The 23,265-nt window shown below is 41.3% G+C and overlaps 1 protein-coding gene across 6 annotated transcripts in view; it reads left to right on the forward strand.

The window, feature by feature from the left end:
- The window catches only part of CCDC170 (coiled-coil domain containing 170), an 88,810-nt gene extending 78,660 nt beyond the window's left edge, over positions 1–10,150 (forward strand). For all 6 annotated transcript variants that reach the window (XM_043888313.1, XM_043888310.1, XM_043888315.1 and 3 more), the window contains exons 10-11: positions 4,936–5,172; positions 7,330–10,150. In XM_043888313.1, coding sequence (XP_043744248.1) covers positions 4,936–5,172; positions 7,330–7,530 — 438 coding nt within the window. In that variant the 3' untranslated portion in view covers positions 7,531–10,150. The remainder of the gene's footprint in view (positions 1–4,935; positions 5,173–7,329) is intronic.
- The last annotated feature ends 13,115 nt before the right edge of the window (positions 10,151–23,265 follow it).

The following is a 23,265-nucleotide window of genomic DNA, read 5'->3' on the forward strand; positions in this document are numbered from 1 at the left end:
TAACTTTCCTCCTCAAGACCACCTCTTAGGGAAAGTTAGCTACTTGGGCTCTGCCTCATTCCAGGCACGAGGCAGGAAGCAAGGTGGAAGGACACCCAGTATGCCACTTTCCAGGAACCATACAACACTTTTTAGTCTTCATTGGCTGGAACTTAGTCCCTGGAGCTCACTTAGATGAAGTCAGCCTGAGAGATGGGTCTTTATTCTGGGAAGTAATAAAAAAAGGAAGACCAGATATTCAGTGGAGAGCTTTCAGACTGTACCACAGGACACAATCTTAGTAGGGAGCTGTGGCCAAAAATCAGTAGTCACATAACCAGAAAGTAGTGGAAAACAACCATTATCTTTCTTGTAGTCTCTCAAGGACACACTCAAAGGGGATAAGAATCTTCAGCCTCCAGCAAAGCTCTCATCTGCTTACTGATTCAGCTTCCTATGCTCCTCCCACACTTCAGAATGCTCTCCAATCTGGCCCGTGTGGCCTTAGTTTATATTTTTCCCCCTAACCTACCAATCATGAACTGAGCTCTGATTATGTTGACTCATTGACCTTGAATTGCCCTGGACTCACCCAGCTTTGAATGTATGCATCAAGCAGAACCTGTGAGAAAGGACCTCCTGGGTGAGGTGGGGGAATGGAGGTGAACTCAGCCTGCAAAGTAGAACAGCTTCCTATGATTTCTGTTCCAGTTCCCTCCTAGGAAAATCTCTGGGGTTCTTTGCGGAGGGTTGCAGCATCCCTGGGCAACCCTTCTCCTCTGCTGTCCCACCCCTTTGAGAGAGTGCTTGTACAGTCCAGGGCTTCTGCAGGGTCTTGTTTTTTGTTTGTTTAAACTTTTTATTTTGTATTGGAGTATAGCTGATTAGCAATGTTGTGATAGTTTCAGGCGAACAGCAAAGGGACTCAGTCATACGTATACATATATCCATTCTCTCGCAAACTTTCCTTCCATCCAGGCTAACATATAACATTGACAAGAGTTCCATGTGCTATACAGTTATCCATTTTATATATAACAGTGTGTACATGACCTTCCCAGAGTCCCTAACTATCCCTTCCCTCCTGGCAACCTTAAGTTTGTTCTCTGTGAGTCTCTTTCTGTTGTTTTAAGTTCATTTGTATCATTTCTTTTTTTGATTCCACATATAAGGGATGTCATACAATATTTCTTCTCTGTTTGACTTACTTGACTCAGTATGATAATCTCTAGGTCTATCCATGTTGCTGCAAATAGCATTATTTCATTCTTTTTATAACTGAGTTAATATTCCATTTTATACATGTACCACATCTTTATCCATTCCTCTGTTGATGGGCATTTCTTGGCTATTGTAAACAGTGCTGCAATGAGCATTGGGGTGCATGTATCTTTTTGGATCATGTTTTTCTCCAAATACATGCCCAGGAGTGGGACTGCAGGGTCATATGGTAGGTCTATTTTTTAAGGAAATTTTATACTGCTCTCCATAGTGGCTGTAACCTTAGGGTCCTATTTTCCGTACAATCTCCAGAAAACCCTCCAGGTGGAGGATGTAGGTTCTCTCACAGATTGAATGGATCAGATTTTACATTTAATCACCTTCTCTTTCAGAGCCTTTGGCCCTTATAACACAGGAGAGAATAGTTTGCCAGATTTGAAATGTTTTTCCTCCAGGAGGCAGATGCCAGATACATTATTCACCAGAAGGGAAACAGTCTCAGAATGTGATCCATCCTGGCTGGGGTCTGCATGGTGCTTCAGTCCTGTTTATGACCATCTCAGACCCACTGGGAAAAACTTAGGGACACAGACTCTCACTGAACTCTGGGCTGGCTCTGAGAAGTTCTCTTAGTTGGATTAAGAAACCCATTTGCCTTGCTCCCCTCCCAGCAATCTTGTTTGACTTAGGAGGCTGAGAACGCCTTCCCAATGTTGGCTCCCAGTTCTGTCCTGGTGGTTTGGCTTGGACTCTGTAACTTGCTCCCTGACAACAGGAATTCAGGCAGCCCTCAGGATTGTGATAAAGTCTCATATTTTTGAGAAATTCTTGGCTATAAATTCTTCTCATTAGGACTTGATTTACGTGCTTCTAACTCTCCAAGCTGTGTTCCATCTTTTTTGGTAGATGGCCCACTGTAAATGTTTTTTCCAAGCTGAGCAGAAAGGCTGAATATATCTCCTCTTCTGTTAATACAACGTTTTTAATTCCATGTAGCAATCCCAGAAACTTCTCTCTTTACCCCGTATTTTTTCTGCAGCCCTGAGATTGTTGGCACGTGAATGGAATCTCTGTGAAAGGGAGATCACTTTGTTTTAAGGTTGATACTGATTTCGCACATCTAACGTTCCCTATTTGTAAAATATTTGAAAAAATACAGAATGTATTTTTAGAGCTCTTGTTCATATAATTTATAAATAAATGTGCATATATATTCAAAATTTTTTACTGATAGGATACTTCATACATGCCTCAATCATGCCTGGGAAAGCTCCCTTCTCAAGTTTTTATTTTGAAAAATTTCAAACATATAGAACAGTTGCAAGAATAGCATAACAGACATTCTTCTACTGTTCATGTAGATTGTTGACATTTTACTGATTGTTGTGTTTTGCATAATGAGAGAGAGACAAAGACAGAGAGAGGAATCATTTGAGAGTACATCATGTCCCTTCATGCCTAAATACTTCCCAGATATCTCTTAAGAACAAGAGAATTCTTCTGTGTGACCATAGTAAAATTGCTGCACCCAGGAATCAACACTGAGATACTATTGTAATATACTGGTACTGATTTACCATCTATATTCAAATGTGGATTTTGATAACTTGGGGTTCATGAATGATCTCCAAGGTCAGCCCCCATTTCCTTGTCTTGAGTGCTTGCTCTGCTGCCGCTAGTTCATTGGCTACAAAGCTGACTCAGAACCCCTTCTCCTCGGTGTTGCTTTATTTCCTCCATGTTTCCCAAGCTATAGCAGTTGTTCTTGCACCTTCTCAATTGTAAGACCCACAGCAGCTGTCAGTTTCCCAAGGGATTTCCTCTCTCCTTCATGGAACAAGTCAAAAAATGTTGAACTTGTGCAAGCATGTCTGCCATCAACTTCCTTTCTGCCTGGAAAGGAATTCAGTTTCTTAAGAAGTTGTGTGTGTGTGTGTGTGTGGTGGTAGGTAAAAACAAGTTTCCAGTTTAGGCATTTGACTCAAGTTTCTCAGTTTAATGACATCACCCAGACAATATAAATCTGATGATTTTCCATCTGGACATCAGTATCCCAAGCAGGCACTTTTCTTCCATAGCATGTCATAATCCAATCTGAGAATCGCTTCTACAATTCCTCTGACTTTCCAGAAGTGTTGGAGGACTCTTCAGAGTTTAGGTCAGGTCAGCTTGTGCTCCTTACGCCATAATTCTGGAACTCAATCTCTGTGAAGACTTAACCCCAAGACTTGGTCAAGATTTTAATCTCTGATGGTAGCATCCAAATGCAGTCTAGGGAAATCACAACAATCTCAAAATCCCTCAGCAATAAACAATCAGCTGTCTGAAAAACTAAACAATAGTGGTTGCTTTATTATTGTTACTCAAAAAAAAAAAAAAAAGAAGAAGAAGAATAAAAGAGAAAACCAAAGGAGGATTTCATTCATCAAGAGCGGCAATATTTTAAAGCATCTTTTTTTCCATTTCTCTCTCTTTAGTTTCCTCCGTACATGGCATCCTACATCTCCTCACAAGTCCCTCTTCCATCCTCCCAAGTTTCTTCCAAGAGTAGTTTCTGCAGCCTATTTACCAGAGACTCTTTCCACTCCTCTCTCAGTAGATCAGTTTAGTCTCTCAGGCTTTCTTCTTCCCTGACACTCTCCCCGTTATTCAGCTTCATCCTGGGAACCACAGGATGGGAGTAGATGCAGCAAGAAATTATCCTTCCTTCTTAGGAAAGAAGGGATGTAATGAAAGGGGAAGGGAGGAGACAGCACACACTCATTATTTGGTATCTTTTATTTTTATTACTTTCAGATGTTACCTTTAAATGATTTTCAATAAAATTGAAACACAAATTCTTGCTTTTTCTTGGAGGCTATGACTGTAGGCCTTGTCTGAACTGTTAGGAGGCTCAGAACTAAATTCAGAGCTCTGCTAGTCTTTCTGCTTTGTCCATCCCATATGCACTTCTTAATTTATTTCAAAGGAATTCCTTTTGATCCTTTTTTAGAGGCTTCTTTGTAAATATGCTTTCTGATCTGTTTTACCAAGATGTAATTTACGTACCATAAATCTCACTCTTTTAAAAGTGTACAATTCAATGGTTTTTAGTATATTCACAGAATTGTGTAAACATCACTGCTATCTAATTTCAGAATATTTTCATCACCCCAAAAAAGAAACTGTGTATCTGTCAGCAGTTACTCTTTATTCTCTACTCCCACCAGCCCCTGGCCTTTTCTGGATCCTTCATGTAAATGGAATCATACAATAAATGGTCTTTTGTGACTGACTTTTCCCTCTTAGCATAATGTTTTCAAGGCTTATCTGTATTGTAATATCTATCAATACTTTGTTCCTTTTTATTGCTTTATAATACTCTATTGTATGGATATACCACATCTTCTTTATTTACTCATCCATTAATAGATATTCAGGCTATTTTCAGTTTTTGGTGATTATGCATAGTGCTACTAGAAACATTCATGCACAGATTTTGTGTGGACATAAGTTTTTAGTTCTCTTGGATCTTTGTGCCTTGGAGTGAAATTCCTGGGTCATAGGTCAACTATTTGTTCACAGTTTGAAAACGGGCCAACTGTTATTCACAGCAGTTACATCATTTTGCATTCCATTATTTATTTATTTTAAAAAGTTGTTAAATGAATTTCATTGACTTCTGGTTTGTCTTGTTTATACAGTTTTCCTAAATAAATGCAGATGAAATTATTAGCATTCTCTTTGACTTCTTAGATTAAAACTTTGGAACAGACCAAAGCCATTGAAGACCTAAATAAATCCAGAGACAAACTGGAAAAGATGAAGGAGAAAGCTGAGAAAAAGCTGCTGTCTGTCAAATCAGAACTGGAGATTACAGAGCATGAAGCTAAGGAGAATAAAGAGAGGGCCAGGAACATGCTAGAAGTTGTAACCAGTGAAATGAAGACACTAAAAAAATCTCTGGAAGAAGCAGAAAAGAGAGAAAGGAAGGTGGGTAGAAATCTGGTGTTGAAACCTTATTTTGGAAAGATAGGACAATTCAAAAGCGTGATAATTATTCATGTATTTCTTTATAACCATTTAATCAGGCTTTCTACATAATTCCAACATATCTATATTTGCCCTCTCCCATCTTTTTGGCATCAAAACAACCATTATGATTTACTCCACTAAGAAAAGCAATTCACCTTTAATGGCACCAATTGTAGCAAAGAAAAAGATATTATTATCAAAGCCATGGAAAGCCTGTGAAAAGCCAGGTTCTGGCCATGGAGAGGTTTTTTTTTTTTATTATGTTTGCTGATTGCCTCTGAAGTTCGCGTTATCCCAAATCTTCTAACGTTATCCAGGCCTTCAGCCTCAGGAGGGAAATTTTATCTCCAGCAGAGATCAGTTGCAGGAAACGGTCCCAAATCACAAACAGTGGCACCCAGACCCGATGGCCGGCCGAGCCCAGATGTAAACCATAAAACAGAACTTATGCGCCCGCTGGGTGCAAGGCGGGGTGTTATCTGGTGAGGCCATCAGGAGGTCAGGCAGAAAGAAACATTTCCTGGGCAGCCTGACCCCTGCTTTTGGCTTTCATCTCACTGGCTCTCTGCAGCCCAGAAGGGCACAGTGAGGACTCTGATCCCAGGATATTTTTTTCTCTTTAGCAGCCTCTGCTTTGGCTCATGTGTCAGGCAGAGCTGAGGAAGGCCGAACTCCAAGAGTGAGTGGTCTCAGTGGGAACTTCTCAGCATTTAATAGCTTTGGCCATATTCAGAGGGTGGAAAAGTTTGAGGGAAGCTTTTTTTCTGGGGAGATTAGGCTGGAGAGAGTGTTTAGTTTCCCATGTTGGACTCAGCATAGGAAGGGGCTTGGGAAGTGAATGAGCACATGGAGATGATGTTTGGACGGCACTTTTCCTGGAGGAACATCTGTCTTTGAATTGGTTCACACCTTTTCTGAAATGGAAGGAGTCATCTGGTCATCTCTAGTTGATCTACTCCTGCTTTTGCCCAGAATCACAGCAACCAGTCTGTGAGAACTGAAGGGGTATAAGTCACATGTTGTCCATCTTCTTTGGCCCCAAACTCCCATTTTTCCTTTTGTGATGGACAAATAATTGTCCCAGAGAGTCCAATGTGCTGCGAGATGGCAATCCGTGTGATGTGATTTGATCAACACTTAGAAGTCCTCCATATTCATCAGCTCATACTTCTTCTGCCATTGGTTCTTCCTTTAGTTGAAGAGGTTCATTGCCCAGTTAACGCCCCAGTACATAAGCATGTATCATGTGACAGACTCAACCACACCAACAATGGTAAAGCATTTCTTAGTGTGCAGAACACATACACAGTTGACTGTCATTTCATTTGATCTGAACTTCAGAACAGGCATGGGAGGTAGGTAGGTAGGTTGCTCATTCACCCTGGAAGTGAGAAAATGAAATCTTATCAAGGCCAGAGTCTCCTTTATAGTGGCTGAACTGGGCTTCTTGATTTGGTAGCCAATACCACATTAGTTGGTAGCTCAGACGGTAAAGAATCTGCCTGCAATGCAGGAGACCCAGGTTGGATCCCTGGGTCGGGGAGATCCCTGGAGAAGGAAATGGCTATCCACTCCAGCATTCTTTCCTGGAGAATCCCCTGGATAGAAGAGCCTGATGGGCTACAGTCCTCAGGGTCCCAAAGAGTCAGACAGAAGTGAGTGACTTTACTACTACTACCACATTAATTGGCTCATCATAAAAGTGGTTATCTAGAGGGTGGGATGGAGTGGGAGGTGGGTGAGAGGCTCAGGAGGGAGGGGACATATGTACCTATGGCTGACTCATGTTGATGTATGGCGGAGGCCAACACAATATTGTAAAGCAATCATCCTCCAATTAAAAGTAAATAAAAAGTGGTTATGAAATTGCTGAAAGTTGGTGTCTGAAAGGACTTTAGAGGTAATTTTGTAGGCTAGCCTCCTCCACCCCCCGCTCCTTCCTTCTTCTTCTTCATCTTTTTATAAATGAGAGAATTAACTGAAGAGTCGCGAGAGTAAGTAACTAGGCTAGCTCATGCAGACCTGGGTTTTCCACAGGTGTTCGGATTGCGTTTGACCTGGCCGTGTTGCTGCGATCTGTTCTCTCGATTCACGTGGTTCCGTTTGCTATTGCAGCTGGTGGACTTCAGGGAGGTGGTTTCTCAGATGCTGGGCTTGAACATGATGAGTCTTGCTCTTCCTGACTATGAAATCATCAAATGTCTGGAAAGACTGATCCATGCACACCAGCATCACTTTGTCACCTGTGCGTGCCTCAAAGACATGACTGCAAAGCAAGATAGGCCCCCACAAGGCCACTTACAACTTCTTCACTGAACGCTGTATCTCTTGAGGGAGGTGGAGATGATGAGAGATAGGATGCAATTCTCAATTTCATAAATTCCCCAATCCTTTGAAATTTGATCAGTGTGTGAATATTGCATTCTCTGATGGTACTGCAAGAATCCATCATGAACAAAAAAGGATCTTAAGAGTGCCATCCTTAGGTAAGTGTTTGGCACTATAAACAACTATTATTTTATTTACTAGCACTTTGGGACTCAAGACAAAGTTTACTAGATTGCGTATCTAGAACTGGAAATGATGGTAGGGAATGAGCATTTATGTGATATCTATTATGAGACAGGGATTCTACTACACTTAAATTCTCATAATAATAAAGTGGAGAAACTGTAATGTCTCTATTTTATAACCTCTATGAGGCTCAGAGAGGTGATCTTGGTTACCTACCTATGATTGCAGTTAATTACTGACAGAACCAGAACGAATACCACACTGGCTCTGTATCAAAGGCCACACTTTCTCTGTTATTTCAGTCTTTCTGTTTCTCTTGAACTCCAGTGATTCTGGTGAAAATTACCTGCATCAGAAAGGAAGGAAAACATCCTTACAATCAAGGATTGAAGCCCAGAAGTGACTGAGATTTATAAGTGTAACCCATATGATTTCTTTAAAAAGCTATATACCTAATTATTTGAATGAAACACACCTAAGTCTGAGGTCCTGTAAAAAGAAAAAAAAAAAAAAAGTACCTCTTTAAAATGTTGCAACCACATCACATATGGTGGTAATCTTTAATGTTTGAACAGAGCTGAGCTCTGTACTTGAAAAATAAAAACTTTAACATAAAATACCTATAAGATAAAGAAAATCTACACAGTTTATTCACCAATATATCAAATGTAAGGGGCTTTGCTGGTGGTTCAGATGGTAAAGAATCTGCCTACGATGCAGGAGACCCAGTTTCGATCCCTGGGTGGGGAAGATCCCCTGGAGAAGGAAATGGCAACCCACTCCAGTAATTCTTGCCTGGAGAATTCCATGGACAGAGGAGCCTGGCCAGCTACAGTCCATGGGGTCACAAAGAGTCGGACACAACTGAGTGACTTTCACTTTACTTTTACTTTATATCAAATGTACTGACAACAGGGATAACTTTCTCAAGATGGAGATTACATAGTGCATTTCTATTATTTTATGTCTTCTTTTTAAATTTCTGTTTCACAAATATTTTTCAGGAAACCATATTCTTAGCTTCCCAAGAAAAACATGTTTCTCTTTGGGCAATATTCTTATTTCTTTCCTCCAAAAAAATTTTTTTTATATAATCCCTTAAAACATGAGTGTCTAATCAAAGGAGAAGGACGAAAATAGATTCTACCCAAACATTAAGAGAAAATGAAGACTAGAAGAAAGGAAATGAGTTTCACACAGTTTGGATGACAGCTGACGGAGAGGGAGTGTGACCAAGGAACTCTGCTGGGGGGTGGGTCATCTCTGCCTGGCTTTTTCCATCACAAGCATTTTGCTATTGCACAGCCCTGACTGAGGACATGGACCAGGTCTGCACAGTCGGGGAGGTAGCTGTGTATTCTCCCAGGGGAACGTCTGAAGTCTCTGGAGATCCCTTCAAGTGCTCCAAAGGTGCAGTGGCTGCTGCCCTGGACCACATTCATCTCAGTGGAGTAGGCGACTTCACTCTTTGGGTCCCTGGGGGATGGAAGTGCTGCGTGGTTCTGCTCCAGCCAGGCCAGGGAATGCAGTCTGCTGAGGGGTACAAGTCCAGGCCAGAGCAGGGGGAGATCAGTTTTTGTACATTCACTCTGTTTTCATTTTCCAAATATACTCTTTGATGAACTTCATTTATTTTCTCTGTACATTTCCTTTCTACACTCTTCAAAGGTACTTTTAACAACATCACTTTAAAACACATAAACTGTGTCATAATATTATGTTTCCATTTTGATTTATTAATTCCATTCATTAATTTTAGTTCTATACTCATATAAGAGATTAAAAAGGGTCTGGAGTGGTTAGTACTGTACTTTCTCTTTATCATGCAGAATTACAATCCATTTATCCAAATAAACATTTATATAATATTTCCAATATATAACTCAAGTACAGATACAATCATCTTTAATACACATAGAAATATTTAAAATCTTTGAATATAATCTTTATATTCAAAGGAATATAAAGGAATTTATAGGAATTTCTGGTGGAAAGACTATGTCTACATGGCATAAGGAAAATAAATTCTGTCTGTGTACATATGTCCACACGCACAGTAAGTATGTGTCATTTGGACACATTGACAACACTTTAGTAAAGCTATTACCCTCCTGTTGAAGTGCCAGCTGGTTGTCGTCCTTCCCTCTGTGGCATCATTCCAGAGTTGGCAGGCCAGCTTCACAAAATTTTGTGTTAGATTTTGTTCTTCTGTAATATCCATGTATATTTTATGTTGTCCAATAAAATGCATTAGTGTGATGTGATTTTCTAAACAGAGTATTAAAATATTTAACATTAACTATTCTACTGAATCACTTGAGTGATAATTGCTACTGAGGTTGTTATTATAATCCTTGTCTGAGGCATTTCAATGTATGAATAGAATATCTCAATTAGGAAAAATAAATTTAAACCTGATCCATCTAAATTTCCAGTTTTACTTTGTCTTTCAGATGAACAGTGAGTGATTCAAGGACAGAGTGGTAGGTGGCAAAGTTGTTAAAGAATGTCTACACTATTGATATTGTAGTCATATTTAGGACTTAGAAATGGAGCCTAATTTTCACTGGGGAAGCATCTCATGGTTACATACCCTTTGACTGAGAAGGCTCCACCCACTTTGCCCAGTAGCGATCTTATCTCCATTATTACACACTCCATTAACTTCTCTTCAGCAAGGGGGTCTGGATGTTTCCCTTTCCCCTCTGCAGCCTCCACCCTATTCTTCTTTCACCTTTGTATAAAAAGCATCATTCTTTTGAGGATCCTGTTAACATATAACTTTCTATCCTTATAACAGCTACCTGCTAACATCTTTTCTATTCTTCCTACCTAAGACTGTCAAAATGGTTCAGAGGTGTCTTTTCCACTCCCATCAAGTACTATGTCTGTCTTAGATGACTTTCAAGCCTGTAAAGCAAACTGACACAACATTCTGTCTTTAGTTTCTCGGCCCTCTCAGCTCTCATGCCTTTACCTCCTTTGTTTTATCCACTCACTTCCTAGACTGAAGATTACAGCAGTGGTAAAGATTCTTCCTGTGATGCAGGAACTGCAGGAGACCCTGGTTTGATCCCTGGGTTGGGAAGACCTTCCCTGGAGAAGGAAGTGGCAACCAACTCCAGTATTCTTGCCTGGGAAATCCCATGGACAGAGGAGCCTGGGGGGCTACAGTCCATGGGGTCACAAGGAGCTGGACACAGCTGAAGCGACTGAGCACAGTGTTATTTCTAACGTAGACTACCTTAAACAGGGCCTTCCCCAGTGGCTCAGTGGTAAAGAGTATACAATGCAGGAGCCGCAGGAGACGTGGGTTTGATCCCTAGATTGGGAAGATCTCCTCAAGGAGAGCATGGCATCCCACTTCAGTATTCTTTCCTGGAGAATCCCATGCACAGAGGAGCCTGGAGGGCTACAGTCCAGAGGGTCACAAAGAATCAGACATGACTGAAGTGACCTAGCATGGCATGGCACCTTAAGCAGAGAGATTTTGGGGTGCCCTGTGGTAAGATCCAGGCTTAGACTAGCTTCAGCTTGGCTAGATCCAGGGACTGTACATTGTTTTCTGATTCTTTTGGCTTTTATCCATCTTTTGTCTATGCTTGATTTGTTTGTCTTTGTACATTGGACTCACTTGCTTCTTCTGGAGATGGTTTCTCTAGGCTGCCAAGAAAGATGCCCATAAGCAGTTATAAGATCTTCATAAGTGAGAAACTGAGCTGAGAAAGGGAGATTCTCTGCCTCTAACATTCGTGGAAGAAATCTCAGGGAATGGTCTGATCATCTCTTCTTAGTCATATACCTACCCCTGAGTCAATCACTGTAGCCAGAAGGATGAGTTCACTGACTTGCACCTATGCCAGCCCCAGCAGTGAGGGTGGGGTGAAGCTCCAGGATAATCTGTTCAACAGGAACCACATGTGAAAATAGAAAGCTCCCCAGAGAAAGAGAAGCTGGAAGGACAGCACAATCCATTGCACATGGCCAAATTGAGGACCTTCTAATCACCTAGAACTTCTCCACCTCTGAAATCTTAAGTTCTCCAGAGCCTCTTATATCCCAGAACTCTGTCTTTTACTCCCAAATAGCTGTTCTTTGTGATCCCTTGGTCCTCATATTTTTTCTTCCTACTAGACTTGCTAGTCTTCACTCCATTTGGAGCCAGCCATTTCCTCAGTCAATCATTGGGGAAATGATTGATTTCCTCAATCATTCTCTTCCTAATACCTTAAACTTCTTGTTCCCTTGCCCTTCTTTCCTTAACTTGGAATTAATCCCAACCAGCAATGTTTTTGCTGCTTTTTCTCCCCCACTGAGTGAGACAGGAAATCACACTAAAGCACGGCTAAGTGTTATGCTGGATCCATGGCCTCTGATCTCACTTTGAGCCCTTTGCACTAATTGGTAATCCTTCACCATTTTCCTGGTTAGATCTCACTGCCATTTTCCAAAATGACCGTTGCAAATATTCTCCATTCCCTCAAGGCTCTTATCTTGTGTCCTCCTTCACTGTCGGCCAATAATCTTGTTTTCTAATTCACCCAGAAAATAGAAGCCATTGTAGGAAATACCTTTACTATCTGATCCTAACACAGCCCAGTACATGTGCCCAGCCATCCTTGCCTCCTTCTCTCCTCCTGTCTTGGGTGACCTCTTATATCTTCAGCAACTTAGCCCTGTTAGTTGTTTTCCTCTCTCAACTGTTTTCAACCTCACCATTAGTAGCTTCTTTCCATCAGTATTTGAATATATTCAAATCTTTTTTGTCTTAAAAAATGTCACTCCTCCTACTCCACCACTTAGAGCCTTGGTTTTCTCTCTCTCTTCACAGTTGAACCATTTGCAAGTGTGGTTTTTACTGCTGTCTTTCTGGTCTTATGTCCCATTCATGCCATCATCCATGGCAACCTGGCCTCTGCCTCCCCTCACGCAGCTCTTAGATTTTCTGTTAACAGATCTGTGTCTTTTGAAGTGTTGTCTTACTTGATCTTTCTGAAACATTTGATGTAATTGACCACTTCCTACTTGAAACATTCTCTTCCATTAACTCCCATACCGTGACATTCAACTCTCTTTCTTTCTGCCTCTCTGGGCACTTGAGTTAGGTTATTTTAAGGTTATCAGACACAAATGAGAGATCCGTGTAAGGATAAGTGTGGATATGACTGTGAATGGGAATCTTGACCTCACAGTCAGAACTCAGTGGGGTAGTCATGCATCCCATCAGCTGGAACAGGTTGTTAATCAAGGCACTGGAGTGCCAGTTTCTGGGTACCGTGTGGCTGCCATGGCTGGATTCTCGTCGCGTGAGTGCTGGTGTCCTTCGATGCCACAATGATTCAACCTCTCCTTCTACCGCTTCCGCCCATACCGCCATCCTCTCCTTGTTCTCCTCTCAGCCTTTAGCATCTACTTCTGCTTCTTCCGGGCTTCCCCTTGTCTCTCTTTTCTAGTACTTCCTGGCTTTTCTGCGTATCTTTCCACCTCGGCTCCCACCATCAACTCCCCTCATTCTCTCTCTCTCTGATTCGCTTCCTAGGGAGAGCTTGGTTGGTGTAGTCAGTCACTCTTCAGTATGAGGAGCACATTTACACAGGGACAAGCTTGTAGATCGGTTTCCCCTCAGATCAGGCCCCCATTTCTGGTCCGTGTACTGTGGTCACGAAAGTGGGGTCTCCTTGTCTGTCTCTTGGATGTAAGTGTTCCATCAGTCCCTAGTCTCCTTTCCCCGTAGTTTATATACTCTCTGGTGCATTAGCCACTGGCCTCAGGCAAGTTACTTTTCTCTCTGTGCCTCAGTTTCCTCATCTGTAAAATGGATATAAAATACCTGCCTGCTATGGGTTGACTGGTGTTCTCCACTTCAGAGATGTTAAAGTCGTAACTCTCAGGACCTGTGCATGACATCTCATTTGGAAATGGAATCTTTGCAGATGAACAAGTTAAGATGAGGTGATCAGGGTGGACCTTGATCCAATGTGATTGGTGTCTATAAAAAGGGGAAATTTGGGCACAGGAAGACACACACACAGGGAGAACACCCAGTGAGGATGAAGGCAGAGATTGGGGTGATGTGGCCACAAGCTGAAGAATGCCAGACATTTCCAGCACAACACCAGAAGCTGGGGGAGAAACATGCAACAGGTTGTTTCTCTCAACCCTCAGAAGGAACTACCCTGCCAACACCTCACCTTGGTTTCACACTTCTGGCCTCCAGAACTGTGAGTCAGTGAATCCTGTTGTTTAAGCCACCCAGTTTGTGGAATTTTGTTAATGAAGCCCTAGGCAACGAATACACTCGAATACACTCTAAGACTATAAGGGATAAATAATGGAAAGTCTTTAGAAAATATTCTGAAACGTGGGGAATATTCAATGCATGTGAATATCACTAAGCAGTTCCTCTATTTCTCATGGCTTTAATGATCATTTATGTGATGATGATGCCAGCTTTTATCTCTCTAGATAAGAGCTTTGTCCTGATCTTCACACTGACCTAGGCAGCTGAGTGGTATGAAGGGGATACATACAGGATTGAGCAAAATAGACTTGGATTCAAATACAGGCTCTCCTGAGTGACTTGAGCTACTTGATTAAACTCTGAGCACTATGGTGCTTCAGGATTATAATAGGAATGGCAAGCGTAGTTTCCTCATAGAGTCCTTGTAACATAACAGTACAATGAGTTGACATATGTAAAGTGCATAGCCTGGAACATGGGTGTTACAAGAGCTCATTGAATGTGATTGAATCCTGTCTGTTCCACCGCCTACCTTCTCCCTTATCTACCCATTATACTCCATTAACACCACAGTTGTTTACACATCATTATCTCTTACTCAGTCTCTGCTTTAATGTTCCTGGCATGAGGCATTTCCCCCTCCCTTCTCCATTGTAGTCTGAGGGATCTCTTAAAAAGTACAAATAGGATCCTGGGACTTCTTGCTTTATGCCCATCCATTGTTCTCACTGCTCTTTGGATGGAGGCCAGCCTTGCTGACTCAGCACATAGGGCTCTATTCCTCCCCTTCTTGTCCATGAACGTCTTACTTTCTATAAAACCATGCTTCCAGTCCCCACAGTGCTCTTTTCTCTCTAGGGCTTTGCAACTGCTGACCTTTGGGACTGTCTTTTCTTCCCTCACTTGACTGATTCCTGCTTATTCTTAGCGTCTCTGTTACCCCCACCAGAGAATTAGCTCATCTGCCTATGGGTTTCCGTGGTATCTTGTGCATAACTCTACCGGCACTTAATTACAATAATCCTTATGGTTACATCTCCTTTCATGGACAAAAGAAACACGAAGACTCAGAGAAGTGAAGGTTGTAGCCACCTCAGCTGGAATTGAAAGCTACATTAATCTTGTTTCTAAATCCACAGTGTTCACTTTCAGCCATGCTGCCTCCTGAAAGCTTTTTCATTGTATAGCTAGTGTTTGGCCCAGAGCTGACAGTCAATGAGCATTTGTTGGATGTCTGAGTGAATCAGCCAATGGAATGAAGTTTGACTGTTAAAGTTGGCTGGCTCTTCTTCTCTTTACATACCGAAACATTAACTGTATGCTGATGGGATGGGTTCTCAATGCATGCTGATTTGAATGAGTAATTTTAAAGTGGGCAGATGACTATTACTGATAAGAGTCTACAGACTCATGGACACAGAAAATAAACTCCGAGTTATCAAAGAAGAAAGGCAGGGGGAGGTACAAACTAGGAATTCAGGATTAACAAATACATACTACAGTATGTAAAATAGATAAGTGACAAGAACGTATTGTATAGCACAGAGAATTATTTTCAAAATCGAATAATAACCTATAATGGAAAAGAATCTGAAAAAGGATATATATATATATATATATGAATCACTTTGCTGCCTATACTTGAAACATTGTACATCAACTACAATTTAAAAAAGAGCTTTCAAAAGTACTATAATTCTTGCCACACTATTTCTATGTACAGTCTGTTGTTTTGATGTATACAGTGTGGCAGGTATGGTTATTCTTAGGAAACGAGAGAGAGAGAGACCGAGACTCGGCCTTCAGGTTTCCTGAGTCCTAGTCCCAGAATTTTCCCTGTCTCGTGGTTAATTCTTAGCGGAAGGTAGAGTTGAAGATAGCTGCTACCCAAAATTGAAATGGGCCACAAATAAAAGTGGAGTAATCATATCCATAGTTGATCTGGAAACAGAAGATATGACATAGAGCTTACATTCATGCTTTCTGGCTCCAGACACGAGTTCTATTTGAAAAACATGCTTAGTTGGATAATAATAGATTTTATTGTTACAGTCATGCATGCTAAAAGTCATTTATATACTGAAAACATACTTTTCCTGTTTTCTTACATGGACTGGGCTGAATGTCTTGACAAGACGTTTAGGAAGCTGCAGGACATGATAAAACTCCCCTGGGTTCTGAGCAAATGCTTACCACTCGGGTCCCCGCTTCAGGACTGATGCACTCATTCTCCAGCTGCCCAGAGCTATTGGCTCCTGACAACCAAGGCTGGGTCCCTTGTGAGGACCTGACCTTGGCTGAAAGGATTCTGCATCCCAGGTCAGAGATCCTTTCCAAGGGCAGCCTGAATCCTGTGACTGGTCAATGTGGGGCTGCAAAGACCTGGTCTCCTGCCCTCAATACAGGGCCATTCTGAAGGGTCATCTCAGAGTCAGAACTCCCCCAATAAGATCATTGACGAAGGTCTTTGTTGTAACTGCATCCCAGTGCAGCTACTTCCTCTGCCCAGTTCTGCTTTCTTATTTTCTTACAGGCTTTGTTCTAAATGTGCAGTTCAACAAACTCCCTGCATTCCCATTCCCATCTCAGAGTCTTTTCAGGAAACCTGACCTAAGACAGATTCGTTCATTCTCTTTGCAACTAGTTATGAAGATACTAAGCCATTTTGGTATTTTCCATCATGTAATTTTTATCAATCAAGCAATCAATCAACAAGTATTGATTACTTGGTGATACGGAATCTGCAAAACACAAAAACAACAAAACAAAATGGAAAATATCTATGACTTTCAAATTACTTGTTTTTCTGCTTCTTTCCAGAATTCTCTATAGAGATGTATAACTAGATTCCAGTATAATGTTGAATATAAAAATATTTTATTTTTTTCTATTTCCTATTGGTCTCAAATTAATAAAATTGATGCTTTTGAATTGTGGTGCTGGAGAAGACTCTTAAGAGTCCCTTGGAGTGCAAGGAGATCAAACCTGTCCATCCTAAAGGAAGTCACACCTGAACATTCATTGGAAGGACTGATGCTGAAGCTGAAGCTCCAATATTTTGATTCCACCTGATTCAAAGAACTGACTCATTGGAAAAGACCCTGATGCCGGGAAAGATTGACAGCAAAAGGAGAAGCGGGTGACAGAGGATGAGATAAATAGATAGCATCACTGACTCAATGGACCTGAATTTGAGCAAACTCTGGAAGACAGTGGAGGGCAAAGAAGGCTGGTATGCTGCAGTCCATGGGGTCGCAAAGAATTGGACACGACTTGACGACTGAACAACAATCAGTCTCAATAGGGTACGGAACAGACACTTTTCCAAGTAGCGTAAGCAAGAAGGGATTTATTATAAGACGTTAAGTTGCTTGTAGAATCATGTGGAGGCTGAAGGAATAGACTTGAGGTTGAATTTCCATAGCAATTCCCAAAGGCCCACCACAGAACTAAACCACCAAGAGAGCTGCTGCTACTGCCACAACCAGGAAGTCAGATGGAGGCAGAATCCCGTTGCTGTCTCCAAACTCGGGAAGCCACCATTTTCAGGTTTTCAGAGTGCCTCCCCCACTGCGGTTAACTCCAGAACCTCTCTCCCCTGCAGCCGTCTGGGCCAGGAAGTGGGTGCCTTGTGTCCTTCCTCTTACTACCCAGGGGTCTTGTGACGGTGTGCTGAGACCTCTGCTAATGCTGCCCCAGAAGATGCAAAGTGTCAGCGACATGCTTGATAAGGGAGACAGTTGTGGCAGTAGCGCTCTGACCACTGCCGTCTTCCGCATCTCACCCTCGGGCATCTGATCGACCAAACCCAAATTATACCCGAAATCTTTTATTTCGGGACACAGAGTACTTAGCTTCCCAATGCTGGAGGTATAGAAAGACATGTCAGGACAACGTTTTTCACATTTTGGACATACTCTGCTGTAAAATTCATTTGATTCACACATATACAAAGTCACATTCATGTCTAACTGAAATAAAAGATTCACAAGACAATGTATGCCCCCAATGGCTTCTATTCTAGTCTCTGCTGTGCAATTCTATGCTAATCTAGGCTACTCCACTCCATTAAGAAATGCTAGTCTTGACCCACCAAGTTGATTTCATGACCGACTAATGGATGGCAACTGGTAGTTTGAAAAATACTACACCATAAGAAGGGACAAATGGATGTTGAGAGTCAATCCACAGTATCTACTCTACTCTACTGTTCCCTCCCTTGCCTCTGAATTAACAGAAAGGATTTAAGGCTGCTCACAGAAGGGATTTAGTAATCTGATACAGAGTACAGTGGGTTGAGAATCAGGAGAGCAGGTTCTAGTCTTTGGGGCAGCAATTTCTCCTTTTGTAAATTTGTACTTTGCAATAGCTCTGTGTGCTTAATAACCTGGTTGACACTTGTCTGGGAAAATAGAGAAAAAGAGTGATTGGTCCCTTGTAATTTTTCAGTAGAAGCTGGATTAAGCTCACAAGGCAGTCTTTTTTTTTTTTTTTCTTTCATTTATTTTTATTAGTTGGAGGCTAATTACTTTACAATATTGTAGTGGTTTTTGTCATACATTGACATGAATCAGCCGTAGATTTACACGTATTCCCCATCCCAATCCCCCCTCCCACCTCCCTCTCCACCCGATTCCTCTGGGTCTTCCCAGTGCACCAGGCCCGAGCACTTGTCTCATGCATCCAGCCTGGGCTGGTGATCTCAAAAGGCAGTCTTGATGGCACTTGTGGATCAACCGTTGTACTACTAAAATTTAGTAGTAGTTCCAGCTTTAATTAAGTTCCTGGTTATACATGTAGGTGTAAAATCTAAGGATTTATTCTAAGAGTATGATGGTGTGTATTGAATGTGAAGTGTAAGATTAGTTCACCTGTGGCATGTTTGAAGGTGATTGTTAATTTCTGTTAAGGTGTGTAAAGAACTTAATCCGTTAATGTAGAGCTTTTAAATAAAAGCTCATATTTGCCCGTGACTGAGGCTTTCAAGAACTTTTTTTCTAATTCAGTGTAGGTTGGAAGGTAATTGATTTTAAGAAAGAAAAGCCTATTGAGAAGACAGAACAAATAAACATTTAACAAATGCCTATTCTGTGCCAAATAGTGTGCCAAACATTTCATTTGCAATAACTCTTATAATCCTTGCAACAATCTTTAAAGGAGGAATTATGATTCTCATTTTTTGCATATGAAAAGAAAAAAGGTTAAAGTGATTAAGAGGGGCTCATTCAAGGTCCTTAAACCAGCAAGGGAAAGAATGTGGAATTTGCATTCAGTTCTGGCTGAGGTATGGCTTTTGCTTTTCTTACTGTACCAGAATGTCTCTATTGCTTTCATTATTTGTTCAAGGTGAGTGTAAGTGAAAAATACTCAAAACATTTTACAAAGCAGACTGAGATTTCATGTTTTAGAAAAAGAGACATTCTAATGGGTGCTTTAACTGCCGGTTTTATCCAATGCTTTCTAAGACATACTTTGCTCTTTCCAGGGCATCGATGTCCAAAAGCAACTGGGAATTGTGAAGATTATTTGCAAGCATTATTTTAGCATCCTATGGTTTCCTTGTGTTTGTGATAGTGTTTAAAGAAACTAACTGGGAGAATTTATCATGCATGCTTAGTCACTCTTTGCTGCTCTATGGACTGTAGTCCACCAGCCCATTCTGTCCATGGGATTCTCCAGGCAAGAATAGTGGTGTGGGTTGCTATGCCCTCCTCCAGGGGATCTTCCCAACCCAGGGATCAATCCCAGGTCTCCCACAGTGCAGGTGGATTCTTTACTGTCTGAGCCACCAGGGAAGAATTTGTAAGTAACCTAAAAGATTTCCCTAGGAATCTCCATTTTGTAAACTTAACATGATGGCTTATCATGTGTATGGGACTTTAGTTGTGTCTGGTTGTAGCAGAGTGAGGAATGCCAAGCTTGTAAAACATGGGAAAAACATCCACAAAGTGTTTAGGCCTCTTTAAACATCTTAACTCAGTATTTGTTTTTGATTTTTTCCTGTTTTAGCTAAAATACATAAAATTAAGTAAATATTCGATTAAGAAGAGCACATTTCAATGTGATTCTTCACCAATGCAATTTAATTTTTATTACCCTCAGTACAGAGGTTGAGATGACATATAAACCAACAGGATATGTAATACATGGCTTTGGGACATGTGATTCACATGCTTTCAAGAATCACATGGCTATTCCCCCCGACCCCAGCTAAGTGTCTTATTTAAAAGTTTTCTTTGATTATTTCTAATAAGTAAGCTAATGTATAGTCCAAAGGACTCTGCTGTTAGTTCTGAGGAGGTCCTCCACAGAGGTGATAAAGCCTCTTGGATGCTCTCATCAGAATATGTGCTAAGTTGTAAAGAAGTTCTGAAAAACACTTAATCTTTAAAAAAATCTTTTTTTATTAAAAATCATTTTTGTTATTAAATTTTTTATTTTATATTGGAGTATAGTCAATTAATATAGGGATTAGATCTGATAGAGTGCCTGAAAAACTATGGACGGAGGTTTGTGACATTGTATAGGAAATAGGGATCAAGACCATCCCCAAGAAAAAGAAATGCAAAAAAAGCAAAATGGTTGTCTGAGGAGTCCTTACGAATAGCTGTGAAAAGAAGAGAAGTGAAAAGCAAGGGAGAAAAGGAAAGATATACCCATTTGATTCCAGAGGTCCAAAAAATAACAAGGAGAGATAAGAAAGCCTTCTTCAGTGATCAGTGCAAAGAAATAGAGGAAAACAATAGAATGAGAAAGACCGGAGATCTCTTCAAGGAAATTAGAGATACCAAGGGAACATTTCATGCAAAGATGGGCTCAATAAAGGACAGAAATGGTATGGACCTAACAGAAGCAGAAGATATTAAGAAGAGGTAGCAAGAATACACAGGAGAGCTGTACAAAAAAGATCTTCATGAACCAGATGAACATGATGGTGTGATCACTCACCTAGAGCCAGACATCCTCAAGTGTGAAGTCAAGTGGGCCTTAGGAAGCATCACTACGAATAAAGCTGGTGGAGGTGATGGAATTCCAGATGATGCAAGTGAAGCTTCAACAGTACATGAACCAAGAACTTCCAGATGTTCAGGTTTGATTTAGAAAAGGCAGAGGAACCAGAGATCAAACTGCCAACATCCACTGGATCATAGAAAAGGCAAGAGAGTTCCAGAAAGATATCTACTTATACTGCACTGACTACACTAAAGCCGTTGACTATGTGGATCACAACCAACTGTGGAAAATTCTTCAAGAGATGGGAATAGCAGACCATCTTACCTGCCTCCTTGAGAAATCTGTATGCAGGTCAAAAAGCAACAGTTAGAACTGAACAAGGGAAAACAGACTGGTTCCAAATTGGTAAAGGAATACGTCAAGGCTGTATTGTCACCATGCTTATTTAACTTATATGCAGAGTACGTCATGTGAAATGCTGGGCTAGATGAAGCGCAAGCTGGAATCAAGATTGCCGGGAGAAATATTAATAACCTCAGATATGTAGACGACACACCCCTCATGGCAGAAAGTGAAGAAGAACTAAAGAGCCTCTTGATGAAAGTGAAAGAGGAGAGTGAAAAAGCTGGCTTAAAACTCAACATTCAAAAAACAAGATCATGGTATCCGGCCCCCTCACTTCATGGCAAATAAATTGGGAAACAATTGAAACAGTGACAGATTTCATTTTTTTGGCCTCCAAAATCACTGCAGATGGTGACTATAGTCATGAAATTAAAAGGCGCCTGCTCCTTGGAAGAAAAACTATGGCAAACCTAGACAGCATATTAAAATGCAGAGACATTACTTTGCTGACAAAGGTCTGTCTAGTCAAAGCTATGGTTTTTCCAGTAGTCATGTATGGATATGAGTGTTGGACCATAAAGAAAGTTGAGCACTGAAGAACTGATGCTTTTGAACTGTGGTGTTGGAGAAGACTCTTGAGAGTCCCTTGGACTGCAAGGAGATCAAAGCAGTCAATCCTACAGGAAATCAGTCCTGAATATTCATTGGAAGGACTGATGTTGAAGCTGAAACTCCAATACTTTGGCCACCTGATGTGAAGAATGAACTCATTGGAAAAAATCCCGATGCTGTGAGTGATTGAAGGCAGGAGGAAAAGGGAATGACAGAAGATGAGACGGTTGGATGGCATTACCAGCTCAATGGTCATGAGTTTGAGCAAGCTCTGTAAATTGGTGATGGACAGGGAAGCCTGGCGTGCTGTACTCCATGGGGTCACAAACAGTCAGACATGACTGAATAACTGAACTGATAGTTGACTAACAATGAATGTTGTGATAGTTTCAGGTGGACAGCAAAGGGACTCAGCCACACACATACATGTATCCACTCTCCCCCAGACTCCCCTCCCATCCAGGCTACCATATAACATTGGGCAGAGTTCCCTGTGAAAAGCACTTAATCTCAACCCCAGTGGTAACCATTTATTTATGTATCAGAGACTGCTGTGTAAGCTTTATCTAACGTAATCTTCCCCTAAACTCTCCGAGGCAGACACTGTTATTGGCCTCACTTTAAAGCTGAAGAAATGGTCTAAAGCTCCTTAAGGGACTAGGGTCAGGGGGCACTGCTGGGCGCTGGGTGGTCTAAGCAGTGCTGTCCCTCCTGCACTTTCCTGAATTCCCCGTGGAGGAGCCCCTTGCCAGTCCGGAAGGTGGGGGTCTGGCTGGTTGTGTCCTGTTCTAAAGGACAGTGAGAGTGGGCGCATCTTGAAGGCAGATTAGCCAGAGAATCCTCTAGGTGGATTAACCTAGAGGAGCGGGCAAGGTAGAAGGGATACGCTCAGCAGCGATCTTTGTGTGGACAGGAGCTCATGCGGACTCACCTGTTAGGGAGTTGGGACCAATGACTTCAACTGAGTGTTAAACGTTAGTTTTAAAAGACATGCTACTCTAGCAGTTATGTTCTATTGTTGTTGTTGTTCAGTTGCTAAGTTGTGTCTGACTCTTTGCGACCCCATGGACCGCAGCATGCCAGGCTTCCCTGTCCATCACCAACTCCTGGAGTTTGCTCAAATTCTTGTCTGTCGAGTTGGTGATGCCATCCAACCATCTCCTCCTGTCTTCCCCTTCTCCCTTTTTCCTTTCACTATGTCTATGCACTGTATTTGAATTATAAGAGCTAAGAGCTACTCTGAGTACATTTTGGGAGAATAGTGAAATAAATCCCCAAAGACTCCTTTCTCATGCATTAAGACAGAAAATCCTATGGAATTAGATCCATGTTTACTTCCTAAATTATAACAAAATCTCAATTTTATTAAGTATAATCTGCCTAGC

The sequence above is a fragment of the Cervus elaphus genome, chromosome 26 (assembly GCF_910594005.1).
Source record: "Cervus elaphus chromosome 26, mCerEla1.1, whole genome shotgun sequence".
NCBI lineage: Eukaryota > Metazoa > Chordata > Mammalia > Artiodactyla > Cervidae > Cervus > Cervus elaphus.